Source organism: Malurus melanocephalus, unplaced genomic scaffold (assembly GCF_030028575.1).
Source record: "Malurus melanocephalus ecotype Western Australia unplaced genomic scaffold, MMel_1.1 scaffold_623, whole genome shotgun sequence".
NCBI lineage: Eukaryota > Metazoa > Chordata > Aves > Passeriformes > Maluridae > Malurus > Malurus melanocephalus.
This window is the reverse complement of record NW_026623855.1, coordinates 256087-281371: the sequence shown is the minus strand read 5'-3', so window position 1 is coordinate 281371 and position 25285 is coordinate 256087. Positions and strand designations below refer to the sequence as shown.

At 50.0% G+C, this 25285-nt stretch overlaps 1 protein-coding gene across 1 annotated transcript in view; it reads left to right on the top strand.

The window, feature by feature from the left end:
* The first annotated feature begins 1288 nt into the window (after nucleotides 1-1288).
* The window catches only part of IFNAR2 (interferon alpha and beta receptor subunit 2), a 34983-nt gene continuing 10986 nt past the window's right edge, over nucleotides 1289-25285 (top strand). Inside the window, exons 1-2 of the mRNA XM_057383314.1 lie at nucleotides 1289-1834; nucleotides 2330-2525. Coding sequence (XP_057239297.1) covers nucleotides 1289-1834; nucleotides 2330-2525 — 742 coding nt within the window. The remainder of the gene's footprint in view (nucleotides 1835-2329; nucleotides 2526-25285) is intronic.

Genomic DNA, 25285 nt, shown 5'->3' with positions numbered 1-25285 from the left:
AATTATAAAAAGACAGTATTTGGAAATTTGTAATAGTAGCGGCAGCTTCCACAGTAAGGTTCACCCAAAGGAAAAYGCTGATTTATGCCCTACTAAAACAAAAAATCCTTCCTGGGCTTATCTGCATCTCTTCTCTATCTGCAAACTGCTGAGTGACCAAAAAAAAATATTATTTTATAAAATGACCAGGGGTTAATGTAACACCTATTTTGCACCAATTAAAAAATATTTAATTTGAAAAATTACAAGTATTTGGATTATATTTTTGAGATTTATGGCCTTTCATGTCAGCGTTTGGGAGAGGTTTATGTTATGCTGTGATTATCACTGCAGCTCTCCCAAGCTGGCAGGGAGGACACAGGTGTTAGGAAAATTAATCCACAAGCACCAGAGGTTCATGTCCAAAAAGGAGACAGGAGTCCCGCAGCCTTATTCATGAATAAAGGGAGAGGTCATGGGCATTTCCCATGGGGTCTCTCAAATTGCWGGAGGACGAAGCCTCTTTTATCCCAATTTCCCGGCCGCGGTTCCCTCTTTCCCCGTTGCTGAGGTAATTGAGAGGTTCAGGCTCCCCGAATCACCTGATGAAACCCCCCCTTCTATCATATATTGCTCCCTTTCAATATACATCTCTGTGTCTCTGCTCTTGTAGGCCATTAACATAGTCGGGGGTAAGTCAATCAGTGGAATTCCTATGGAAATCCTTCCCATTGTTTCTTTCTATCTCCCAGTATCAGCCTTATCTTACCCCCAGAATCAGTCTGTAAAGACACTCCCTTCTCAGTCCTTTCCCAGGGAAAGGAAAAGGTGTCGGGAAGGTTAAAGGAGGAAAGTCAGTTGTGGAAGGAATCAGGAGATGATGGAATGGTGCGGGGTCAGAGGCAGGGCTGCCCGCTCAGCGCAGGCCGTGCGGAGGCACTGCAGAGCCGAAAGTGAGGAATGCGGGCGAACAGGAACGGGAGCGGCTGCGCATCCTGTCCGCATCCTGCTTCCTGTCCGGCCAGAGCGCTGCCAGAGCCCGCCAAAGCGCGCCGGAGGGGTCAAAAGGAACTGAAACCCGTTCTTTTTTAGAACGCCGGGTTTGGCTATAAAGCGGGGGTTGGTCTTTGCAAGGAACAGATTCGCTTGCATCAGTCCGTGCCTTCAAAGAGCCGAGCGGGACCTGCAGMAGCGCCGGAGGGACCCGGAGCCGGCAGCGCGGCCCCAACCGAAGGATTGATCCCGACCGAGCTCCCACTTCTCACCGCTGCATCCCACAGGTCAGCCGAGTGAGCGGCCGCGAGGAAAAATGGGGCAAAACGTCCAGAAATCGCAGCAAAAGCACGAGAAACTTTTAATRCTCGTTAGAAAAGAGGAACTTTTAACGCGCATTGCCAGAGAGCAAGGCTTTAAACTTCAGCCCAGGCAAGTCTGGCAGTTGCTGTTCTGGATACGGGACARCTGTCCCTGGTATCTTTCCGATGACTCGTGCGAACTTTCCGAATGGCAGAAGGTGGGAGAATTCCTGCAGAGGCAGCAAGCGGCAGGGCACAACGTGGACCCCGARGATGTCAGCACGTGGAGGGTTATCTATACTGCTCTCCACACTTCCCTGCTGGCCGCTCGGGCTGTGTCTCCTACAGTCGACCAGTTACCGGCTGAAACGGGCACAGAGCAGATGGTGCAGGAGGCCGGAGGGAAAGGCTCTGCAACTCCCCCTCCGTGTGCACCGTTTGTGGCTGGGGCGGATGCTAATGGGGACACTCCGAAGGCTGCAGCCAATTCCGTTCTTGAAGATGGCCAATGCAAGGCACTTAAGGAAGGGGATGCAGAGGTTTCTCAGACAATGCAAATCGTGTGTAGGGGCCAACAACCTCCCAGACGCAAACAACTATCCTATGGCATYTTAAAGGATTTAAGAGAGTCAGTARAAGAAGAGGGTATACACTCRCCATTTGCTAGGTATTACATAGAGCACATTGCGAGCTTCTACACAATTACTCCTGCTTATTGGAGAATTATTTTTAAGCTTGTTATGAGTGAGGAGCAGTACTCTGTATGGATGATGGAATAKAGAGAACTGTGTACTGAGCAAGCAATGAAAAATGTCCCCAACAGCATCGCAATTTACACCGATCATTTGATGGGACGGGGTCAGTTTGGTACTTTGGTGCCACAAACCARAATGGACTGGCAGGTATGTGAGCAGGCAACAAGCCTGGCTCTGTAGGCACTGTGCAGGGTCCCCGATGCAGAGCGAGCAGAACCATCGTTTGTAACCATCCACCAAGGACCCCAGGAGCTGTATCCCACCTTCATAGAGCGACTCCAAAGCGCAATATCCCGACAGGTGAAGCCAGCCGCCGCTGCGGAGCTGCTGCTGATGGAGCTGGCAGTGGAGCACGCCAACGCCGACTGTTGCTATGTGCTGGATCCCATCCGCAGCACGGCGAGCAGCGTGAGCGATCTCATCAGGGCGTGTGCAGAYGTGGGCACTGAGCAGTTCAAGGCCGAGCTGCTGGCCACCGCCATTGCTCAGCAGCTCCGTGTGGGCCGGGCCGCTGGGAAATGTTTCAGTTGTGGCCAGGAAGGGCACCTCAAACGGCAGTGCCCAAAAAGAACATCCGGACCTGGGGCTGCGCGGACCCCGCCCAGGCCGTGTCCTCGGTGCCAGAAGGGGTTTCATTGGAGCAATCAATGCCAGTCAAAGTTTGACAAAAACGGTAATCGGCTACCAAAGCTGGGAAACTCTGAGAGGGGCGCGAGGTCTGGTGCCCCTCAGTAAAACAGGATCCAGATCCCTCACTCCCAACAGGATGCGGCCACCACTCTCCCCACAGGCACCCCAGGGACTGAGTGCCAGCCTGGACTTGGCAGTCAGCAGCGAGATTGTTTTTCACAGGTGAAGCATGCCATAGATAAACAGTGACTGTACATTGCCTCATACATACAAATGCTGTGTACTTCAAAATAKAATCAATTCCACCACAGAAATACCTGGGCTGGCAAATCTTGCAACAAAAATTTCTCCTGTAGAAGATTCAAATTGTCAGAGAGGTAAAAACTTYGAATGCTTTGCAGAAGATGTTGGGGACAATTAACTGGCTTAGGCCTCTTTTGGGAGTTACTACTGAGACTTCGTCACCGCTTTTTCCACTGCTGAGGGGAGATTCTGACCTGTCATGACCGTGACAGATTAAGGGCCAAGCTGACCTAGCCTGACAATTGGTTGCRTCACAAATTGACTCTTTTTGCTTCATGACAATTTTCAACCCCGAATGAGGCTGGTTTTAATTCCTAATTCATTTCAACTTCATGTGTTTGGGCCAGTGGGATGAGACACGCCAGGCCTGTTCATGGCACCTTGTGTTTGACCCCACAATGATGGCTGGGAAGGACCKTTAAGATCATTGAGTCCAACTGTAATGCTGGATATAAGAACGTTTAGAAGCCTCCACGTGAAATCTCCTGAAGTTTTCCMATGGAATTACTCAGGAAATYATGGAGTGCTTTGGGTTGGGAGAGATCTTTAAGACCATCCAATTCCAATCCCAGGAACCTTCCACTGTCCCAGGCTGCTCCCAGCCCCAATGTCCAACCTWGCCTTGGACAMTGCCAGGGATCCAGGGACAGCCACAGCTTCTCTKGGCATGCAGTGCCAAACCTCCACAGAGAAGAATTTTTCCATATTTCCATATTTCMCTCCTAAATTTCCCCTCTCTTCACCCCTCCTGACTTATCCAAGGGATAATATTTATTTGTCCCTAGGAAAAAAAAGTAAAAATCCTTCCATTTTTGCCATCTCCCCCCCAGCTCTCCTGCCTTAAACCCACTCCTCAGTCCGAGTATGCAGAGCTGGCGAGGCTCATCCTGGCCCTCGGGACCTGTTGCTGCCTCTCCTCGTGTCCGTCCCCTCGCGTGTCGCTGTCACCGTCGCTCGCCCCCCGAGCGGCCGGGCTGGCCCAGCCTCATTAGCGGCGGCTCGGGCGCGCTGTTTAATTGAGCGCCGTGGCCACCAGCTGCCGCTCAGGCAGCCTCATCTGCGCACTAAGTGCTCCTAATTGTCCCCATCCGGCCGCAGCCCCGAGCCGGGCAGGGCAGCGCCATCCCGGAGCTCGGCATCCGTCGGGATCAGGTGTTTGCGGGGGCAGGTGCCGGAGCTGGCGGTGCCCGAGCGGCGGCTCCAGCGCGGCCGGCGGGGACGATGATTCCAACATATGGGAAGTTTTGCAGCTCATTAATCCGCAGCGCAAATCCCACAGCAGAACCCTGTCAGCGACAGGGCTGGACAGGACAAAGCAGGAGGAATGGGRATGCTCCGGAGGGGAGAAACTGAGCGGTGTTGGCGTTGACATCGCCCGTGTTTGGACACTGCTGCTGTCGGGGCTGTTCCCTGCAAACACCAAAAGGATGCGCTCCTTAATCTCGGACTCTGAGGGGAAATCCCCACATTTGCAGATCTCTTAAATACTCTGCCTGTTCACACATTGCAGAGCAGCTCCCTGTCCTGAGGAGTTGTGGGATTAAGTGTGTTAGTTTTCAGATATGAAATTAAAATGGTCCTCAAAACCCCAGAAAAATAAACAGATTAAAAAATAGTCAATAATGTCWGAGAAAAGCAGATCAGTTGCAGCAGTAAATGATGGCAAAAAGGAAAACAGTGCAAGATTAATGCATTCTTCTGTGTACAGCCCATCAGTGTCATGATTGTAAAGTTTTTCTGTATCCCTTGATAAGAAATTTCCTGATGTACCATGAATGTATTCTGATGTTCATTGTTTTAAAGAATASACAGATATTGTAAAAGATGGGCTATTTCTGCACTAAATCTCCCTCATCCCAATCCCACGACATCCCTCCACCCATCGGGATCAATTTATTTCCACCAGCATCCCCCACCCCAATGTGCCTGAGCTCAGGGATTTCCCTGCTCCCTACTCCAGGATTCTCCATGGACACCCTGCATTTTGGAAAACAAGGGAATTCTCCCYAAAACAGACATTAAAGCACTGGTGAGACAATTGTTCCTTCGGGAGTTCACTTCCCATGGGCTGCAATACAATTTCCTGCTTCAGGCTTCTTTTCCCGGGCTCTGCTCCCTGCAGCTCCAGGTGCTGCCCACAGACTCCAGGCCACTCCACAATGCCCATCACTCATCCTCTCCTGCCCTTGGCCATCTTTTTCTGCATTAAATCGTTCCCCGCCGTTCATCCTGGTTTTTCCTGAGCAAAGCCTGGTCTGATCCCTGAGCTGGCCCTGCTTGGGGCAGGGATTGGAGCAGAACCTTCCTGCAACCTTTCCAGCCTAAACCAAACCCTCTGGTAAAACCCACCCGGGGCATTCCAAGCCAGGCAGGCCCTGTGGGGAATTCAGTGCAGGATTCAGGGCAAAGGCTCCTCTGAGCCCTGATCCCCAGGGTCGCTGCCGTTCTAGAGATGGGAACATCTCACTTTTCTGGAGCCTCTGGAAGGTTCAGCACCTCCACTGACTGACGTGATTCCAAAGTGAAAGAACTTTGGGCACCACTGGAGCATGAACCACCCACACGTCTCTGCCTCAGGGAGGAAAAATCCCTCTGGCAGAGTGGATTTTTCCCAAGATTTCACCAGGCCATCCATGCTACCAGCTCGGGGTGGAAGCACAGCAAGGCAAAGTTGGAAGGGATTTAGGAATGATGCTCAAAGCCCCAATGTCCAGCCTGGCCTTGGGCACTCAAAGGGATCCAGGGGCAGCYACAGCTTCTCTGGGCACCCTGTGCCAGGGCCTGCCCACCCTCCCAGGGAAAAATTCCTGCCCAATATCTCATCTGGCCCTGCCCTCTGGCACTGGGAAGCCATTCCCTGGCTCCTGTCCCTGCAGCCCTTGGAAATTGTCTCTCTCCATGGTTCCTGTGGGCTCCTTCAGGCCCTGCAAGGCCACAATGAGCTCAGCCCAAAGCTTTTCCTGTCCAGGCTGAACAATCCCAGCTCTCCCAGCCTTTCCTCCCAGCACAGCTGCTCCATCCCTCTGACCATCCTGCTGCCTCCTCTGGGCTCTCTCCAGCAGCTCCACATCCTTCCCATGCTGGGATCCTGGAGTCAAATTCTAAAAATCAATGCTGGGCCATTTTACCAACAACTCCCTCGCATTCCTGGGATGATATTCAGGCAGGAAAACAACGGAAATTAGGGATATGATCTGCAGAGGAGGGTGATGCTTCTCAGCTCCCAGGGGTTTGTTGATTTAAAGCACAGCACTTTATTAGGAGTGAGAATTCCAGAGGTGCTGAGAGGAAATGGAATGGGCTTAAACACCTGGAACAGTCAGACAGCTTTTCTTTAGGTGCCAGAATATAAGGAATTTCAGGGCTTGGAGCACCAGGGTTAGGAAGTGATCCCATTCCAGACCTCAGCTGCACAATCCCAGTACTACTTGCCCAGCCCAGGTTTCCAGTGAAGCTCAGAATGAGAACATCTCAGGTTGGATATCTTTGAACATCATTCCATATTTGCCTTTTTTCCCCTTTTTCCTTTTCCATCTGTTTCTATAGACACCCCCAGCAGCCATGAAGCAATGCTGCTTCAGGCTTCAATTGCTGCCGATTCCCGGATTCCCAGCACTGATCCCTCGGTAAATAAAACCAGAGTCCCTTGAATGCCAAAGATCTAAAGAAGTTGCCTTTTAATGCAGACCTAAATCTACCCCATCACAAAGCTTTCTTTTGTTGCCTTGCCCAGGATTTATCTTTATTTCCCTTTTGTGGTTTTATTTACTCAGTTAAAGATTATCCTGACAAAAGAGAAGGATACTTTATTTTTAAAATATTTTAATATTTTAGGGTGGAATGGATGTAGCATTTGGTGCCTGAGGATGTGCTCACCATCCTCTGGGGCAGTGCCAAAAAGACTTCACTGGGAGGTTTAAAAGCCTCCTGAGTAACTCCTACAGGAGAAAATAGTAAAATTGTGAAGTCAGAAACTGAGTTTATAATTCCAAGGCTTTCCAAAATATTTCACTCCAGTGCTTTGGTGCAGCAATGAGCAGTTAAAAGATCAGCGTGGGTACTCTCTGTACACTGAAATAATAAATATAATTATGGCATAAACCCTAAATTTTGCCATGTTACACCGAGAGCCACAATGAGTAGTAGCTCCGTTAAGTGATGAGAGAAAGGAATTTAACATTACGAAGTGTCTCAGAGCTGAGCAGGAGCCCCTGATAATCAGCATCCCTGGCTCAGATTCTGGCAGGTTTTCCCCAGCACTGAAAGCTCTCTCTAAAACATTTTGATCGCCGTACAGAATTAAATTTTTTAAAAGCAATTAATAAAGTGATGTACTGTGAGATTTAGAGAGTTGGTTCCCTCTGGATCCTCTGCTGCTGCCTCACTCGCAGCAGCCGCATGAAGCACCAACTGCTGCGGAATTGTCTCTAAAAAAAAAAAAAAATGTTTTGAGTGAAGTCTTAAACTCCAAAAGTCGAACTGTCCGGAAGTGCCGAGCTCGCTGTGACTGCGGCATCCTTGATGGCCGTGATCTCTGYGTGCCCTGGCCCGCGAGGCAGCCGGTGGCAGGCGGCAGGACGAGAGTGGCAGTTTGACACCGCCCTGGCAGGCGGGCGGCGGCTCCTGCGAGTGCCCCGGCCTCGGGGCCGCTGCTCTGCTCCGGCAACAGCTGAAGGCGCATCTGCCGCGGGCGGCGGGCCCGGCACACCCCGCTGCGCCGCCAGCTGCCTCTGTTTGCGCTCAGCCCCGGCCCGGCCCGGCCCGGCCCCGCTCCGCTCCGCTCCGCAGCGCGGCGGCCTCGGGGAGGGATGCGCCGGGCGCGGCTCCGCGCACCGCCGATCGCCRGGGAGAGCTCCGCGGCGATGCGCGGGGGAGAGCCGGCTGAAAAGGCTCTTAGCCACCTGGAAAACGCTTTTTAAATTAAAAATAAATTATCGGTACCCCCCAGCGCGGGGTGATGAAACCCGTGGTGTTCAGCGCATCCCACACACAGCGATTACTGGGGTGACAAAGAAATCCCTCGAGAGCATGGGAAAAAAATCCTTCCTGGCTTTGTGGAGAGGAAAGGAAAGGGCCTGATCCTGGAGTTTCAGTGTCTCAAGGAGAATTTGTGGGATCGGGTTGTGGTCATCCTCCATCAGCTCCCGCGCTCGTTGCAATGGCTCAGCACTCCCTGCTCATCCCTTAAGGATGACCCTGGGACAGCAAGGAATCCTTGGACAGGAAAGAATGTTTTCTTCAACAGTGAGGGTTTCAAAKCAGTGCTAAAATGGGCACTGCAATATGAGAGTGTGCGAGCCAAAGGCACAGGATGAGCTTCCCAGGGGCAGATCCCAGCGCTGCCTGGCTCCGTGGGCTCCACGTGCCTCTGGATGAGGCTGGCAAAACACTGCAGCGTGCAGATACATTGCATGGGGGAGAGCAGGCTAAAAATTCTCTTAAATCACCTGGAAAAGCTCTTTTTTATTAAAAAATAATCTGTGCTGCCCTGCAGCAGAGCAGTATGTCCATCCAGCTGCAGAGCCACAGGCATTTAGAGCACATCCCAGGGAAAAATTCCTGCCCAATATCTCATCTGGCCCTGCCCTCTGGCACTGGGAAGCCATTCCCTGGCTCCTGTCCCTGCAGCCCTTGGAAANCTGGCAAAACACTGCAGCGTGCAGATACATTGCATGGGGGAGAGCAGGCTAAAACCTCTCTTAAATCACCTGGGAAAACTCTTTTTTATTAAAAATTAATCTGTGCTGCCCTGCAGCAGAGCAGTGCTATCCGATCCATGGCGTTCAGTGTGTCAGGAAAATTAATCCACAAGCACCAGAGGTTTATGTCTGAAAAGGAGACAGAGGAGTCCCTCAACTTTATTCATGAATAAAGGGAGAGATCGTGGGCATTTCCCATGGGGTCTCTCAAATTCATAGAGGATGCAGCCTCTTTTATCCCAATTTCCCGGCTGCAGTTCCCTCCCTCTTTCCCCATTGCTGAGGTAATTGAGAGGTTCAGGCTTCCCGAAACACCTGATGAACCCCCCTTTCTATCATACATTGCCTCCTTTCAATATACATCTCTGTGTCTCTGCTCTTGTAGACCATTAACATAGTCGGGGGTAAGTCAGTCAGTGGAATTCCTATGGAAATCCTTCCCATTGTTTCCTTCTATCTCCCAGTAGCAGCCTTATCTCACCCCCAAGGTCAGTCTGTTTGTAAAGACACTGCCTTCTCATTCCTTTCAAGTGCATCCTACACTCAGTGATCACTGGGGTGTGCACAGGGACACAGAAATCCCTGGGGAACACAGGAAACACCTCCTTCCTGGCTCTCCATAGAGAGAGGGGAAGGGTCTGGTCCTGCAAACCAAGAAGAATTTGTGGGGTCGGGTTGTGATCACCTCCATCAGCTCCTCCGCTCATTGTCGTGGCTCAGCATTCCCTGTTCATCCCTTAAGGATGGCCCTGGGAACCCCTGGGACAGGAAATCATATTCTCATCAACACTGAGAGTGTCAAAGCAGTGCTGAAATGGACATTGCAATAAKAGAGTGTGAGAGCCAAAGGCACAGGATGAGCTTCCCAGGGGCAGATCCCMAAASTTCCCACYTCCAGGTGCCTCTGGGCTTGGCCAGACCATCCATCGCTGATGTGTAACTGGTGCAGCCCTGCTGGGAGAGCCCTGCACTGACTGCAGGGTCAGTCTCCTGAGCCTCTGCCTTGGAGAAAAGTTGTCATTAATCTGCATTACTGCTTCTACCTAAATGGCAAAAAAAMCCCACAAAACACATCAGAGCTTCCTTCAAATCAGCCCTGGTCACGAGTATCTCTGACTAAAACTTGATGAGCAATTTGAGGATTCTTTCTCTGACAGTGATTAAAAAAATAATTTTCCAAAACAGAAATGTTTTTCTTAAAATATCAAATGACTGCTCACAYCTTCTCAGCTTCTCCTGCTCCTTCCCATTTCTCAGTTTCAGGATTATTCTGGTGCTGAAGAATCCTGGCTCAGAGGGAACAAGATCAGGTGAGCTCCTGGTTTTTGCTTTTGCCTCCTGTCAGATTATTGAGGGCATTGGTGTAACAATCATCAAGCAACACTGAGCCAAATTCCTGTTCTGCCTACACAGGCAAAGTGTAGAAAGAAAAGGAATGATGGGATCCCTGAGGSTGGAAAAGCCCTCCCAACCCAGGGAGTCCCAGYTGTGCCCAATGCCCACCTTGTCCCCAGCCCAGAGCACTCAGTGCCACCTCCAGCCCTTCCTGGGACACCTCCAGGGATGGAGACTCCAAAGCTCCCTGGGCATTTCCAATGCCCAATTCCTTTCCATGAGAAAATCCTACCTGAGCAAAAAAATTCCTCCTGAAAAGTCAGTGATCCTTTTTTTGATTCAAGTTGATCCTTGGTAGTTTGCCAAGGTTTAAKGTGGATGCTTCTACCCCACACTATTTGCAAGGGAAAGGGATTAGRAYACATCTMTTGTGGCCACCGWGTGCTACCTGGAGCCRCTGCCATGTYCTGTGTGGCACATGGCCCAAAGCCYGGTCTTTTAGACAGGAGGAGAGGGAAYGGCCTCAGGCTGGGCCAGGGGAGGCTCAGGGTGGRCACCAGGAGGAATTTGCCCATGGAAAGGGTGCTCAGGCCTTGGCAGGRGCTGCCCAGGGAGCTTTGGAGTCCCCATCCCTGGAGGTGTCCCAGGAAGGGCTGGAGGTGGCRCTGAGTGCTCTGGGCTGGGRACAAGGTGGGCATYGGGCACAGCTGGGASTCCATGRGCTGGRAGGGCTTTTCCAGCCTCAGGGATTTTGGGATTCTGTTACAYTTCTTTGACCAAACCCTACCTGGACTCTTCACACTGATTTTCAAAGGCAACACCCTCTTTGCAATCAGATTAAAATCCTGCTGTGATTCCCATTCCCAGAGCTCTCATGTGTGAAAAGCTTTTCACAGTCCCTTCCTTCTCCCATGTACGTTTGTGGATACAAAAGAAGTCTGTGTTTCAAACTCTTTATTTTCAGAGTTTTCTAAAAAAGCTCCAGGTCTAAGAGGATTTTWAAATGTTACAGCTTTAGGTATTTTCATGTTTTATTTTCCCATCTGACACTTTGCATGGAAAAATTAAATATCCCCCATAATATTGGGGATTCTGCACCACAGGGACTTTTGCACCAGGATCCTTCCACACCTTTTTAAATCATCAGTTCCTCAGACATTTATGTTCCTGCCAGTTATTTCTTCTGACAAGGGAGAAAATATCAATACAGCCAGAAAAACCTCCACACAATCCTGGCCCCAGTGAATCCAGTGGCAGAATTACCTGTCCTCCAYTAACCAGCCACACCTCAGGAAATGAGAGACTCCACACGGTATTTTCTGCCCAGATTCTGAAGGATTCTATTTTAATTAAACTGAGATTTTAGGAATGACCTCTAAACTTCCTGAAAAATCAAACCAGGCTGTCCTCCAGGCCAGCAATGACTTTCATCTGATGCTTCTCATCTCGTGTAATAAATTCACAGATGGACCATCCTTGTCCTTCCAACGCCTAAGAATAACTCCTAAGTACTGTTCCCAGGGGATTTGATCTGGTTTACACACATCTGCTGAGATACGTGTCTTTGAGGCCAGATTAAGTCTTTGTTTGACGATATTTGAGCATTTGTGAAACTACTTGGCAAGAATGTCCTGATTTTATTCATTCAAAACATGTGCTCATTGTTGCCAGTGGGATCCCAACACCTCCCGCAGAATTGTTTCATTCCCARCCTATTCACAGGGAAAGGGAAACCGATGGCAGGGAATGGGCAACCCTGYTACCCTAAAAAATCAATTGTTCTCTTTTTAGGCAAATGAATTTTGGACTCAGAGCTTTTCTGTTTTGCTGCATTAGCCCCAAGTCTTGGTGTAAAACCTGCATTGCTCCTGACTCGGACACACCCAGGGCAGGTTTCCTTTTTCTCTTTCGTGGCAGAGACAGGACAAAGACAAGGCACAACCTAAATTTGTGATTTTATACTGAGATGGGAGCAAAGGAGGCTCCGGGGGGACCTTGTGGCTCTGCACAACTCCCTGATAGGAGGGGGCAGCCGGGGGGGTCGGGCTCTGCTCCCAGGGAACAGGGACAGGAGGAGAGGGAACGGCCTCAGGCTGGGCCAGGGGAGGCTCAGGGTGGACACCAGGAGGAATTTGCCCATGGAAAGGGTGCTCAGGCCTTGGCAGGGGCTGCCCAGGGAGCTTTGGAGTCCCCATCCCTGGAGGTGTCCCAGGAAGGGCTGGAGGTGGCACTGAGTGCTCTGGGCTGGGGACAAGGTGGGCATCGGGCACAGCTAGCACTCCATGGGCTGGGAGGGCTTTTCCAGTCTCAGAGATTTTGGGATTGTGTGCGATTGTGTGGAATTCTGTGGGATTGTGTGGGATTCTGTGGGATTGTGTGGGATTCTGTGGGATTGTGTGGATGTGCAGCAGAGGAGAGGTGGGAGGGCCCGGGACAGGGGAGGTACTGCAACAGGGTGCGAGTGCGCGGGAGCCGTGAGGGCGCTGCCCCTGAGGGCGGGTGGGGTCCCTGCTCTGTCCCAGCACAAGGCGGTGTCCGGGACAGCAGGGAGGGAACGCAGCCCCTGGCACACGGGACTGCCCGTCCATCGTCTGAACAACCGATGGGAGCTTCTTGTCCGCCTGCCAAGGGGAGGAGAGAGAGGCACAATTTACCTGGAACAGATGGGCCTAGCCTTAATTAACCATCGGGCCACAGCACCGGCCCCAGGCTGCGGCTGCACGGCCCGGCCGGCGGAGCAGCCAGAGCCGGGGAAAGCCCCGGGCTCAGCACGGCGGCGAGTCCGGCATGGCGCTGTGCTCTGCTGTCCCTCTGTCCCCGCTGTCCCTGCTGTCCCTGCTGTCCTTGCTGCTGGTCCCCATCGCTGCTGACACCGCAGCGGTGCCCGGTGCTGGGGACACCGCGGGACCCCAAAGGCCAAGGACATTCCCTTCCAGGACAGGGGAAGCAGCAAGGGTGGCTCCAGAGCTGAAATCCTGCCAGGAAAATGCTGCTCAGGAGAGGTCACCTGTGGTGGCYCTGCTGTCCATTGTCCTCGCTTTAGCAGAAGTTTAGAGCTGCAAAGTTCATTCGGAGGCAGATGGGGAGGGAGGAAGCCAAGGAGCAGAGAGGGATTCACTGTGGGCTGGAGGAGGCTCCTCACCCCAGCAGAGAACAATCTTCTCATTTTCCAGATGGTTCTTCCCTCCAAACTTCAGCACCATTAGTGACTCTCCGTGTGTCTCTTTCACACAATCCCAAAATCCCTGAAGCTGGAAAAGCCCTCCCAGCCCAGGGAGTCCCAGCTGTGCCCGATGCCCACCTTGTCCCCAGCCCAGAGCACTCAGTGCCACCTCCAGCCCTTCCTGGGACACCTCCAGGGATGGGGACTCCAAAGCTCCCTGGGCAATCCATTCCTAAATACCAGGAACTGTTTGTTGTCAGCCCTGGCTGAGACAATGCCCCCATTTCACACTGAGCATMTGCCACCTTTATTCTCACAGTCCCTGTCCCACTCTTGTCCTTCACCTTTTTCTCAGCTTAAATAAAATCTGTTTAAGGAGAGTCTCAAAACCCTCACACATCTGAATTCCTAAACAAGGAAACCAGCACGGGTTTGCCTTCGAGGTAATGCCCTCGCTCCTTTCCTGCACACACCTCACACTGGCCAGCTTGAAAAAATTAAATTTACAAGAATTGAAATGATAAGTAGTGACATCAATGTTTGGGACCAGTCGGGAGTTACACAGGATGTTTCTCAGGAGGAWTTTTTTCCTGGAAAGGGCGGTCAGGCTTTGGGAGGAGCTGCCCAGGGAGGTTTGGAGTCCCTGGAGGTSTCCCAGGCCAAGCTGGATGGGGTTGGAGCAGCCTGGGATAGTGGAAGGTGTCTCTGATATGGGAAGGGGGATGGAACAGGATGATCTTTAAGGTCTCTCCCAGCTCAAACCTTCTGTGACTCTCTGATTCTCATTTCTGTGATTTTTTTATTACTCTCCACAATGTAGGGATGTGGTAATTCCAGCCTTTCCCTTATGGGTGGCTCAGAGTCATTGCACAGTCATAATGGCCTCAAGAACTCTTTTTCCCTCAAAAATCAGGCATTTAGGGTTTGAGCTGACCTTTACTTTTAAGGAATTGTCAACTGCCTTTGAATGTCTGGGGGTTTTCTCTTAAGGTAAATCAGGAAATTTCTGTTATGCTGATTAAAGTCAATTTGCTGCTAATGTTTTATATCATTTAAAAGATGAGGCATAATCCCTTCTCTCCTCTGTTAAACACAGGTGAGCAGAGCCCAGTTTTCTGGGATGAGCAGACAGCACAGCAAGGTGGAGATCAACTCCTCCTTAATTTGGGCAAGTCAAGTCTGGTACTTGGGGGCCACAACACTGTGGGAGGTCACAGCCAGCCGAAAACGTGAGGAAAACTTAATGGAAAGAGAAGAGTGAAAGGAGGAGAAAGAGGGGAAAGGAGGAGAAAGGAGGAGATAGGAGGAGAAAGGAGGAGAAAGGAGAAGAAAGCAGGAGGAAGGAAGAAAAAGGAGAAGAAAGGAGATGTTTTCCTTGCCTTGGCTCTCTGTTCCTGGCCCTGCATTTTGAATCAAAACCTCATGGCTGAAGGCCATGGTTGGAGCCTTGGGCACATTGCCCTGCATCTGGGAATGCAGGAGGGAGCCACATCCAGGGAAAGGAGCCATCCCTCAGCATCCCTGGAGAAAAAAAACATCCCTCAGTGTTCCTGGAGAAAGAAACCACCCCTCAGTGTCCCCAGAGAAAGAAACCATCCCTCAGTGTCCCCAAAGAAGGGAACCAACCCTCAGTGCCCCCAGAGAAGGGAACCGTCCCTCAGTGTCCCCAGAGCCATCTCTCAGTGCCCCCAGAGAAGGGAACCATCCCTCAGTGTCCCCAGAGAAAGAAACCRTCCCTCAGTGKGTGGAGATAGAGCTAGAATGCAGAAGTGAGAGCACTGCTCAACTCATGTCAGAAGTGGACATGGTAGCATTGCTGGGCCACAAACCAAGGCAAGCAGCATGGCTTACCACAAATAACCAGCACAGGAGAATGGCGTGTTTGGTATGTACCTGTGCTGGTCAGTGCTAGCTCTTAGTTTTGCAATGTTGTTAAGAAAATATATGGCTGTTATAGTGATTAATGCTTATATAAGGATCTATTTTTAGTTACTGCTGAAAAGGTATAAATACTCAGCTCTGTATCAATAAAATCAGCTTATTGCATCCAAGCAATCTGCCCCATCTCTTCCATCGCTGACCATCACCTGACACCAGTGTCCTCACAGAAGGGAACCATCCCTCAGTGTCCCCAGAGAAAGAAACCATCCCTCAGTGTCCCCAGAGAAGGGAGCCATCCCTCAGTGTCCCCAGGAAAAGGAACCATCCCTCAGTGTCCCCAGGGCCATCCCTCAGTGTCCCCAGAGAAGGGAGCCATCCCTCAGTGTCCTCAGAGAAGGGAACCATCCCTCAGTGTCCCCAGAGAAGGGAGTCATCCCTCAGCATCCCCAGGGCCATCCCTCAGTGTCCCCAGCCCTGGGAGCCATCCCTCAGTGTCCCCAGAGCCATCCCTCAGTGTCCCCAGAGAAGGGAACCATCCCTCAGGGTCCCCAGGAAAAGGAACCATCTCTCAGTGTTCCGAGAAAAAGGAACCATCCCTCAGTGTCCCTACCCCCGGGAGGAGCTCCAGCCCTCCCCTCCCGTGTCAAGGAGCTCCTGGCCATTAATGATTCATTCTGTGTCCCCCTCTCTGTCCCTTTTGTCCCAACTGTCACAGTGTCTTTCCCTGGCTGTTTGCCGTGGATTATGGGCCGATAACRCTCTGTAGGGCCTTTCAAAGTACTGTTTGCTCAAAGTCAATAACACATTCACCCTGAGCAGTTAATGCTCTCAYAGCCACTGCGGGGACAGCTTCAGAGGCTTCACAAATCCCACCCCATTGTTCCCGGGGTTTGGGCTCCAGCTACCGCACACCCCTCCTTGGAAATCTGCATTTAACAGGGGTGGGCTGCCATCTCCATGGCCATAACCCAAACAGCTCCATGGAATACACTTCTGATGTCATTGACAGCCGCTGAGGGGGACAGGGCGGGGCTTTGGCTCGCAGCACAAAAGTGAAGGTCCCTCTGCAGCTGRAGAACTGCTGAGCGGGAGAGGTGCTGCAGGAGACATCACCCAGCCTGATAATCCAGGAGCAGCAACAAAGCTGTGCAGCTCCAGCAGCACTCCCGGCTCTGACAGCAAGGGAAGCTCCCAGGATTGTGGGAAGGGAGGAACAGGAGCCAGGGAATGGCTTCCCAGTGCCAGAGGGCAGGGCCAGATGGGATATTGGGCAAGAATTGTTCCCTGGGAGGTTGGGCAGGCCCTGGCACAGGGTGCCCAGAGAAGCTGTGGCTGCCCCTGGATCCCTTTGAGTGCCCAAGGCCAGGCTGGACATTGGGGCTGGGAGCAGCCTGGGACAGTGGGAGGTGTCCCTGCCATGGCAGGGGTGGCACTGGGTGGGCTTTAAGGTCCTTTCTAACCCAAACCATTCCATGATTCCATGAGTCAGAGTGAGAACAACACTTTAGAACTTGGGAACAAAACCCAGAACTTGTTGCTGGATTCTCTTTTCCACGCACTGCTCAGGAGGGATAAAAAGGGGATCAAGCCCTTTAAAGGCTTCCAGGGACATTTTAACAGCTCGAGTGGAAGTGAGAACAGTTCTGCAGGAAAAGCATGGCCAGGAATGGGTGAAGGGTCCTGGAATGGGTGAAGGATCCAGAAATGGGTGAAGGGTCCAGGAATGGGTGAAGGATCCAGAAATGGGTGAAGGGTCTAGTAACAGAGGGATGTTCCCAAACAGACACCAATCCTAGCTCAGTGTGTGATCCTGGGTAAGGATTGGACCCTGCCCTCTTTCAACCAAATTATTTGTGGCAGAGAGAAGGGAAATTTCATTTCTAAACGAAACACATGCTAAGTGCTTCAGTAATGTGCCATTTCTCCTGGAAAAAAAAAAAAGAGCACTTTTATTCCCCATCTTTTGCCTTCATCCAAAGAATATTAACACTGGAGGGGGATTAACACAGGCACAGGGGAGGCAGAATTTAGCAAAGGCTCTTCAGGAATTACTGTCAGAGGGCTCAAGGCTTTTAGCCAAGGTTTGCACCAGCATTTCGATTATATCCCACTGGGAAGAGGTGCTGAAAAGGAAAATCAAGGAAAAACCCTCTCAGGACAGATAAATGTGAATATTAAATATACTTGATCAAGATTAATTGATTTAAAGCCCATGAACCCAGTCCTGTTACAGTCAAACTAAACTTACCCATCCAAAATCTTGGAATGAACGCTCAGGGAATGCAGAACTGCTGGATGCCCCTCTGGTAAGCCTCAGATATGTGGGATTTGTCACGAAATGTTTGAGAACAGTTGCATCAAACCCTTCTGAGAAATCCAAACTAACACAGGACTATCAGACTGATTCATGGAAAACAGAATAAAGGAACCAATAAAGGTTATTTTTGAAGAATAACTGGATTTTAACAAACTTCCAGGTTAAAGCCAGGGGACTTTTTGAAGGAAACACAGACTCTGGGCATGATTTGTTCCAGTAGTTACAGTACAACAAGAAATAATGAGAATTATTTCTTCTTTCAATTAAAGTACATTTTCCCTCAAGAACAAAATGCAATTTCATAACAGAAGAAGCCATGAAAATAAAATACAACTAATAAAATGAATATATTCTCCCTCCAAAATGAATATATTCCCTCCCTCTTGAATAAAAAAATATTACAAGTATAAAGCCATCCCAACCCATTTTCCCAAAACGCTGCTGTGGGTTGTTTTGAATCCACCCTTTAACAATGTGTTGTGATATTTGCAGTGAACAAAAGTTTTAATAATATGAGATAAAATTTCTTTGCTKTGGGCAACACAAGAGGCCTCACTTACTTGAGCCAGGAGAGGATTAAAAAAAAATAGATGATAAAAAATGCCTTGATTACACACAAAGGGTAWTTCCCACAGACTGTCAGAAATACTTTTATCCCATTTATTTCCACCAAATTTTTACATTTTAGGGCAGAGGTCACCTGATGGAACAGCAAAAATTATTTACAAACCAGAACTGGKATCAAACAGAATGAAAGAGAGAAAACTCCTTTTTAAAAGTCAGAAATGTTATTTTCCTGTCCCAGAGAAGAAATTGGAGCACAGGGAAGTAGAGAAATGAGATATCAGGAGAAAGCACAGGCCCAAGGTCTCCCAAGTCCAAGCACACAACACCAAGTGTAAATAGAGATTAGGAGAAAATTTCTTATCAAAGCAAAGAAGTGCCAAGGTTTTTGTAAAATAAAGTTGAAGAAATGGGGTTATTTTATGCTTTTAGAACTGCAGGATCTGCAAAGCTTTAGCCTTTGGAAATGATCTGTTCCTTCATTTATTTTAATCCTCTCTGGATTTCCCTCCATTATTGAGAAGTGTAAAGGGAGATGTTTGTGCAAACAAGGACCACRAGGTTTTCCTGGTTTTATATGCAGGATCATGAAATTCCACTACAAGGCAGCAGCAGCACGGGAACACTCGGCACTTTTGGAGCAGATCCCACATGAGGAATTCCAAATGCTCTGAGGGAGTGGTCACTTTGGCCATTCAAATTTATATCACCAAAATCAGCTATGAAAATGAATTTCTGCACTCTTTCAACTGCATGAAATTAAATAAACTGCATTTAACATAATTTGAATGCTTCATAATTAGAAACTGGTCCAAAACTTGTTGGTTTTGAATAAATACTCAAAGTAAATCAACATTAATTCCACAGGAGTTCTGTGCAGCTCCCATGTCATGCACATGGGAAGGTGGGAACAACTTCAGAGATGKTCCCCAGAGCTCAGTGGATTGGGCAAAAAAAGATCACAATAAGGGTTTTCTTGCTAAAGGTCTAACTCCCAGAATCCCAGAATCTTTCTGTGAGAGCCCTTTGGGATCACCCAGTGCCACCCCAAACCCTGTCCCCAAGGGCCACATCCAGACTCCTCCAGAGCMTTTTGGATCTGRGTGCCACAGGAGCAGCTGATCTGCTGGAACGTCACTGCTCTCCAGAGGGATCCCAACAGACTGAACCCAAAATGTTCACAGCTGGAAAAACAAAACCTGCCTGCAAATATTCCAAAAACTCCATGGCTGGAGCTCAGAGACCCACCCAGGGTGCACTGTCCTTCATTCCTCATGGAGAGGGATGTCTGGGATGGTCCTTTGGGACTAAAGGAAAACCCCAGAATCCCAAAATCACCGAGGGGGGAAGAGACTTCATGGTCATCACCCCAAACCCTGTCCCCAAGGGCCACATCCAGACTCCTCCTGAGCACTCCCAGAGACAGGGACTGCACCCCCTCCCTGGGCAGCCCCTGCCAAGGCCTGACCACTCTGACAGGGAATTTTCTTTGCCAATGTCCACACTGAGCCTCCCCTGGTGCAATTTGAGGCCATTTCCTCTCCTCCTTTCCCTGCCCCCTCCTGTCAGGGAGTTGTGCAGAGCCACAAGGTYCCCCTGGGAGCCTCCTTTGCTCCAGACCAAACCCCACCAGGAGTCACCAAAGCATCCCYAGTGCCCTCCATCCCCTATTTCAGAAGAGAAGGGAGAGACAGGATGGGAGAATTTCTTCTATCACAGAACCATAGATTATTTAACTTCTCACACAAATTATTTAATTTCTCAGCAGCGAAGGGCTCCCCCCCAGCTGCTGCTGGCTGCAGCCTCCACATCTCCTGTAGCACCATCCAGAGTCAGAACCAGCTGAGCTGGTGCAAAGCAACTCCTGAAAGTTCACATAATTACCTACAAAGAGAGTCCATGTTCCTTTCATCTAATTAGATAATCTGCCCACGTGTTTAGCACTGAGGCATCCGCTCCTTAATTGGAAAAAGTCAAGGAGAGAAACTAATTAACAGYATTAATCAAAAGCAGAGGTCTAATGATAATTAACAACACATCCCCTCTACAATAAATCCTTTTATAAGGAGGTGTTTCAAATTGTAAAATTAAAGAAATGATGTTTTACAATAAGTGTTTCCAATTGCCATCTCCTGGCAAAACTCTGCAGTATTTCCTGAAAACAAACTGTAGAAATCAGGCTAAGCAAGCATTTTCCACTCAAGGCCTGTATTTGTCCTGTTTTGCTAAGAACAGAGGAAGTTTCAGTTCCAGGTCACTCTCCAGATTGTTGCAGCCACCGAGTGCCATGGCCAGAGCAGCCTGAGCTCTGCCTGGGGCAAAATGCTCCCTCCATCCCCACTCCAGCAAGAGTTCCACACAAGGGCAAGGGAAACCACCCAGTCTCRCTAAAATGGGAGTTCTGCTGCTCTCCAGAAGCATGGGAGGCTACAGGGYTTAAAAGGGTGGCAAGGACCTCAAATTTGGGAGGAATAAAGGATTAATGAGCTACAGAAAAAAACCCCAAATGCCAGARTCACTGCAGAAATCTCCAGGGAAAGGAGGGATGGAGGGGAAATCCCCCATCTCAGCTCTCCCCTTCAGTCCTGCCCTTGAGGAAAGTTTTCCAGGAGTGTGTTCATGGTCAGACACATCCCAGAAATGAGATCCCACTGCTCAGSGTTTGGGTGTTCAGCAAACTGAGGCTGCTCCAGTTTGCCAGAGGGAGAAACAKGAACTGCACTCCTCCTGTCATGGGAGGCTCCAGGGGCCCTCCCTCCACACTTCCACCTGTTCATTCCTGGGATTCCCACTGCAGAACCAACAGAAATGCATCTCCATGGCAAGTTAAAAAATGCCATCCGATGAAGAGACACGATCAACAATTGGTTGCTGCCAGCTGAGCTGCAAATGACATTATTAATGACATTATTATAATGTTAACAATGATTTCCTCAGGAAAAACGGCCCAGATGTGTCATTAAGTGATTAYTGATACCCAGAAAAGCATGGAGGGAGGGCAAACCTCCAACAGGGAGGCTCAARGTTTCACTGTTACACTCTCAGGAAGGAGATGCCCACAGAAAGTGAAATCTGTGCCCACAGCTGTGAAGCTCCTTTCAGGTCCACCACAGCACATCTTCTGCTCTGTCCCAAGGGGAAACACAAAAGGAAACAGCCTCAAATTGCACCAGGGGAGGCTCAGGGTGGAGATTGGCAAAGAAAATTCCCTGTCAGAGTGGTCAGGCCTTGGAATGAGCTGCCCAGGGWGGGGGTGCAGTCCCTGTCTCTGGGAGTGCTCAGGAGGAGTCTGGATGTGGCCCTTGGGGACAGCTTTGGGGTGATGYTGCTGGGCTGGGTGGCACTGGGTGACCCTAAAGRGCTCTTCCAGCCCTGATGATCCTGGAATTCTGAGATCCTGACATGGGACCCTCAGCCCTTCCCCATCTGGCAACTTCTAACCCCCTTCACTGCCCTTTTCCCATCCACTCAAACACTCTCGTGAGGCACAAAACGTGACCCAATTCCAAAATGAACAGGAACAGCCAAAGACCAGAGAGCACAGCAGAAATCCTTGTGCCAGACCAACGTGTCCAGAGCCCGACAGCTTTTGGAGGCTGGAAGTYCCACTGGAAATGAAAGTTCCTCACCCCTTCTATACCTTTCTCTACTCTTTCTTTACCATTCCAAGCCTTTTTACTCACACCCAYTCATGGAAGGATTTAACAATCTCAYTTATTTCACTGAGACCAAKGATGTAAACRCTTGCAGGGCTACAGGAACACCAAAATCCCATCACTTTTATTCAGTATCCATGGGCTGGTTTGTGTGCATTCATGTTAGACACAGAGCCTGTGGAAATCAAATCCTGAGGAAAAGCTTCCCAGCATTGGAAAACCCCAATTTACAAAAGGGAAAACAGAAATTTAGGTTTACAAAAGGGAAAACAGAAATAAAACCCTCTGAGATCCAGTCTTCACATGTCCCCCAAACCAAGGTGGTTGGGATTTTCCAGCATCCTCCTCCCAAAGGACTTTTATGGAACGAAATAAATCCAATTGCTTCAACAGTTGGTGCACTTCTTTATCAYTTTGCTATTTCTGTGTTACACCTCYRTGAAGAGACAGAGCAGAGCAGGAGAAACAAATGATTATTTCATCTGGTATGTGACCTAAGAACAGTTCCCATCAATATTGATTAACCCTTGGGGATTTAAAGCCCACAGGCTGTGAAATCCCAGCTGATGCAGGACTTGCTTTGAGTAACACTGATTTCAAGTTCTCATGTTTATATTTGTCTGAGAACACTGGGAATAACCATGGGTACCACACTGGGAATAACCATGGGTGTCACCTTGGGAATAACCATGGATGCCATCCTGGGAATAACCAGGAGTGCCATGCTGGGAATAAGCATGGATGCCACCCTGATGCTGTCATGTGCTCAGGACTGAGCAGCTCCTGCAGGAGCGAATCAAATAAAAGTCACTCTAAAACTGAGTAACCTGAGTAACTAAACCAATTTGGAGTTTTTGCAGGCCCAGAAAGCATTTGATGATCTTTTAGCACAGAGCTGGGTTTAATGAATATAAACCACCAGAGATTCCATCCCTCTGCAAGGTTCATTGGCTTCACCGTGGCACCACAAATTCAAACAGGATTTGAATGAAAGAGTCACAGAATGATAGAAATGTGGAATGGGTTGGTTTGGAGGGACTTCAATGATCGTTTATCATTATCCACTGTCCCAGGCTGCTCCCAGCCCCAATGTTCAGCCTGGCCTTGGGCACTCAAAGGGATCCAGGGGCAGCCACAGCTTCTCTKGGCACCCTGTGCCAGGGCCTGCCCACCCTCCCAGGGAGGAATCTGAGCCCAGAATGAGATTTTAAACAACTTCTGCAGAAACAGAAAGGTCTCAGCAAAAAGAAAGGTCTCCCCAGGTTTCTAAACCAACAAAGGAACCAGAAATTTGCCTGGGTGGCGGAATATGAGACAAACCCCAGAGGTGCTAAAAACTGACAGGAATGAGCCATTTCCTGAAGAAACCCCCGAAAGTTGCTCAGGTTCTGGCCTTGCACAGACAAATCTCTCCAAACAAACGAGTTAAAGCAGCTTTTGTGGGGACAGCAACCACAACTCTGCCACCACAAAACTGAACAGTACGGCAGAGACCAGCACCGGAACACACACAAGAGATGTGCATGAAAAATAATAGTAACTTAAAAAATTTTTACTGSCTTCTGAGTGTGCTGATCCTTGACATACTGGAAGGTTTAATAAACTGATTTGAGTTCTGCTCAGACAGAAGTCAATCTTCCAAAGGGCTGATGAAAACTTGCCAACACAAAGAGCATGAATAGGTGTATATTGAATTTTAACATAAGTATTTCCTACCAGACTTCCCAGCRGCTTTTCCAGTACTTTTTCCTAGAGAAACAGCATCACCTTCAGGCCAAAATGGACACATTCCCTTTTTTTTTTTTTTCAATTAGGAAAACTTAAAGAAATCCTTCTCAAAACCTTGCACATTTTTTTTTCTTTCTGATCCGAGATTGCAAAACATGAACACAAAAAAATATAGGACTGTAAAATTTTTCTTTTAAGAATGAGATAAAGGAGCAATTTCTCYTAGTTTTGGATGCATGGGAGTTTTAGAAGAGCCCACACAGAACAAATGAAGACAGCAAAAAGAGAAATACATATTTTTTTTTTATTCTTCATTTCTTTGCAAAAGGCCAGTTGGTAAAACTGCAATTATTGCAATTATTCTGCAAGCTGAAACCCCCAGTGACAACAACACAGTCCAAAGGACAATGTGGTAGATGAAAAGGAGAAAACAGGATGTTTTCTGAGCAGAAATCATATTCCTCCTCCAAATTCAGAAGTAAAGCACTGAACCACAGCAGGAAATGCTTCTGCCACTGCCCCAAAGAAAGAGCAAACCCTCTCTGCTCAGAACACAGCAAACTGAGCRATCTGGGCATCCTCCCTGCCTGCRGCTGGGGATGGAATRAGATGAGTTTAAGGTCTCTCCCATCCTAGAAATGAAATGATTTCTCGATTTTAAATCAAATTTGATTCACAGTTATGGGGAACTGCAGTGAACTCTYCAGTTTGTTTGGGGTAACTTTGTTTTGCAGCAAGAGCAATTGAGAAACAGAGAGGCTGCAGTGAACAGGAAATTCAGCATTTCTGCTGCTTCCTCTCAAGTCTCCTGCCCTCCTTCCCCAGGGCAGCTCTGCAGGGCACCTTTCCCATGGCAGGAACTGCTTCTCATCCAGGCAGGTTCATCCAGACACCCCTCAGAGAGTGACCAACGACCCAGGGATAGCTCAACATGGGATTTGTGCAGGGACACACACANCGAAATAAAGGCAGAAAACGCCTTTCCTCGAGTGTGGGGAAGAAGCGGCGCCGGGCCCGAGCCCCGACCGGAAACCCCCGCCATGGCGGCGGTGGGCGGGGCCTGTCGGGAAAGGGCGGGGCTTCGATGGCCAAGGGCGTGTCCTCGGCGATGGGGGCGTGGCGTATGTGTGAGGGGGCGGGGCCTGTCGTAGTGGGAGCATTGGCAGCCGCTTTGGGGGCGTGGTTTGTGTGCGAGGGGCGGGGCCACCCTCACGCCGTTCCCGCCCCGTGCCCGCCGCCATTTCCCCCTCGGCGCCGGCGAGGGCCGTGTCTCTGGGATCGGTGGGCATTCATAAAGAGCGATGGGTACGGATAAGAAGCGATGAGGCGCCACAGCGGAGCCCGCGGGGCCTCCCCGCTCAGAGGTACAGTTGGAAGGCGGCGGCGTGTGGGGTGTCATGTTCCCCCTCGTGTTCCCCCTCGTGTTCCCCCTGCTGCCCCTCGGCGCGGCCCTGTGGTGACAAGGGAGCGGTTCCCTGATGCGGAGCGGGGCCGAGCTGCCCCGTGCTCGGCCGGGTGAGGGGAAGGATCTGGGCTGCTGCCCAACTGCTCCTGCTGCACTGACTCCCGGGGATTCCTGGAAAGGTCCACGGTTCCCGGGAGCGCTTTACGGCGCTGTGTGGGGCCGAGGCTGTGTGGCACCCCCTGAACCACGCATGGAGCTCCAAAACACGCCTTCAGCGGCGCTCCCGTTCGCTGAATAGACCTCGGCGATAGCCTGGGCGGTGCCTGGTGATRGTCTGATGTGGGGAATGGCATCAAGGCCTGATATTTGTGCTGCAGACACGCTCCTGACAGCGCTTGTTGTCGCAGGCATCGTATGTTGTGTCCCCCCAGGCTGGAGCATCCCCGAGGGTCTGTCCGTGTGTCCCACACTGCTCCCTCCATGGGCAAATCCCAAAATCCCTGAGGCTGGAAAAACCCTCCCAGCCCACGGAGTGCCAGCTGTGCCCGATGCCCACCTTGTCCCCAGCCCAGAGC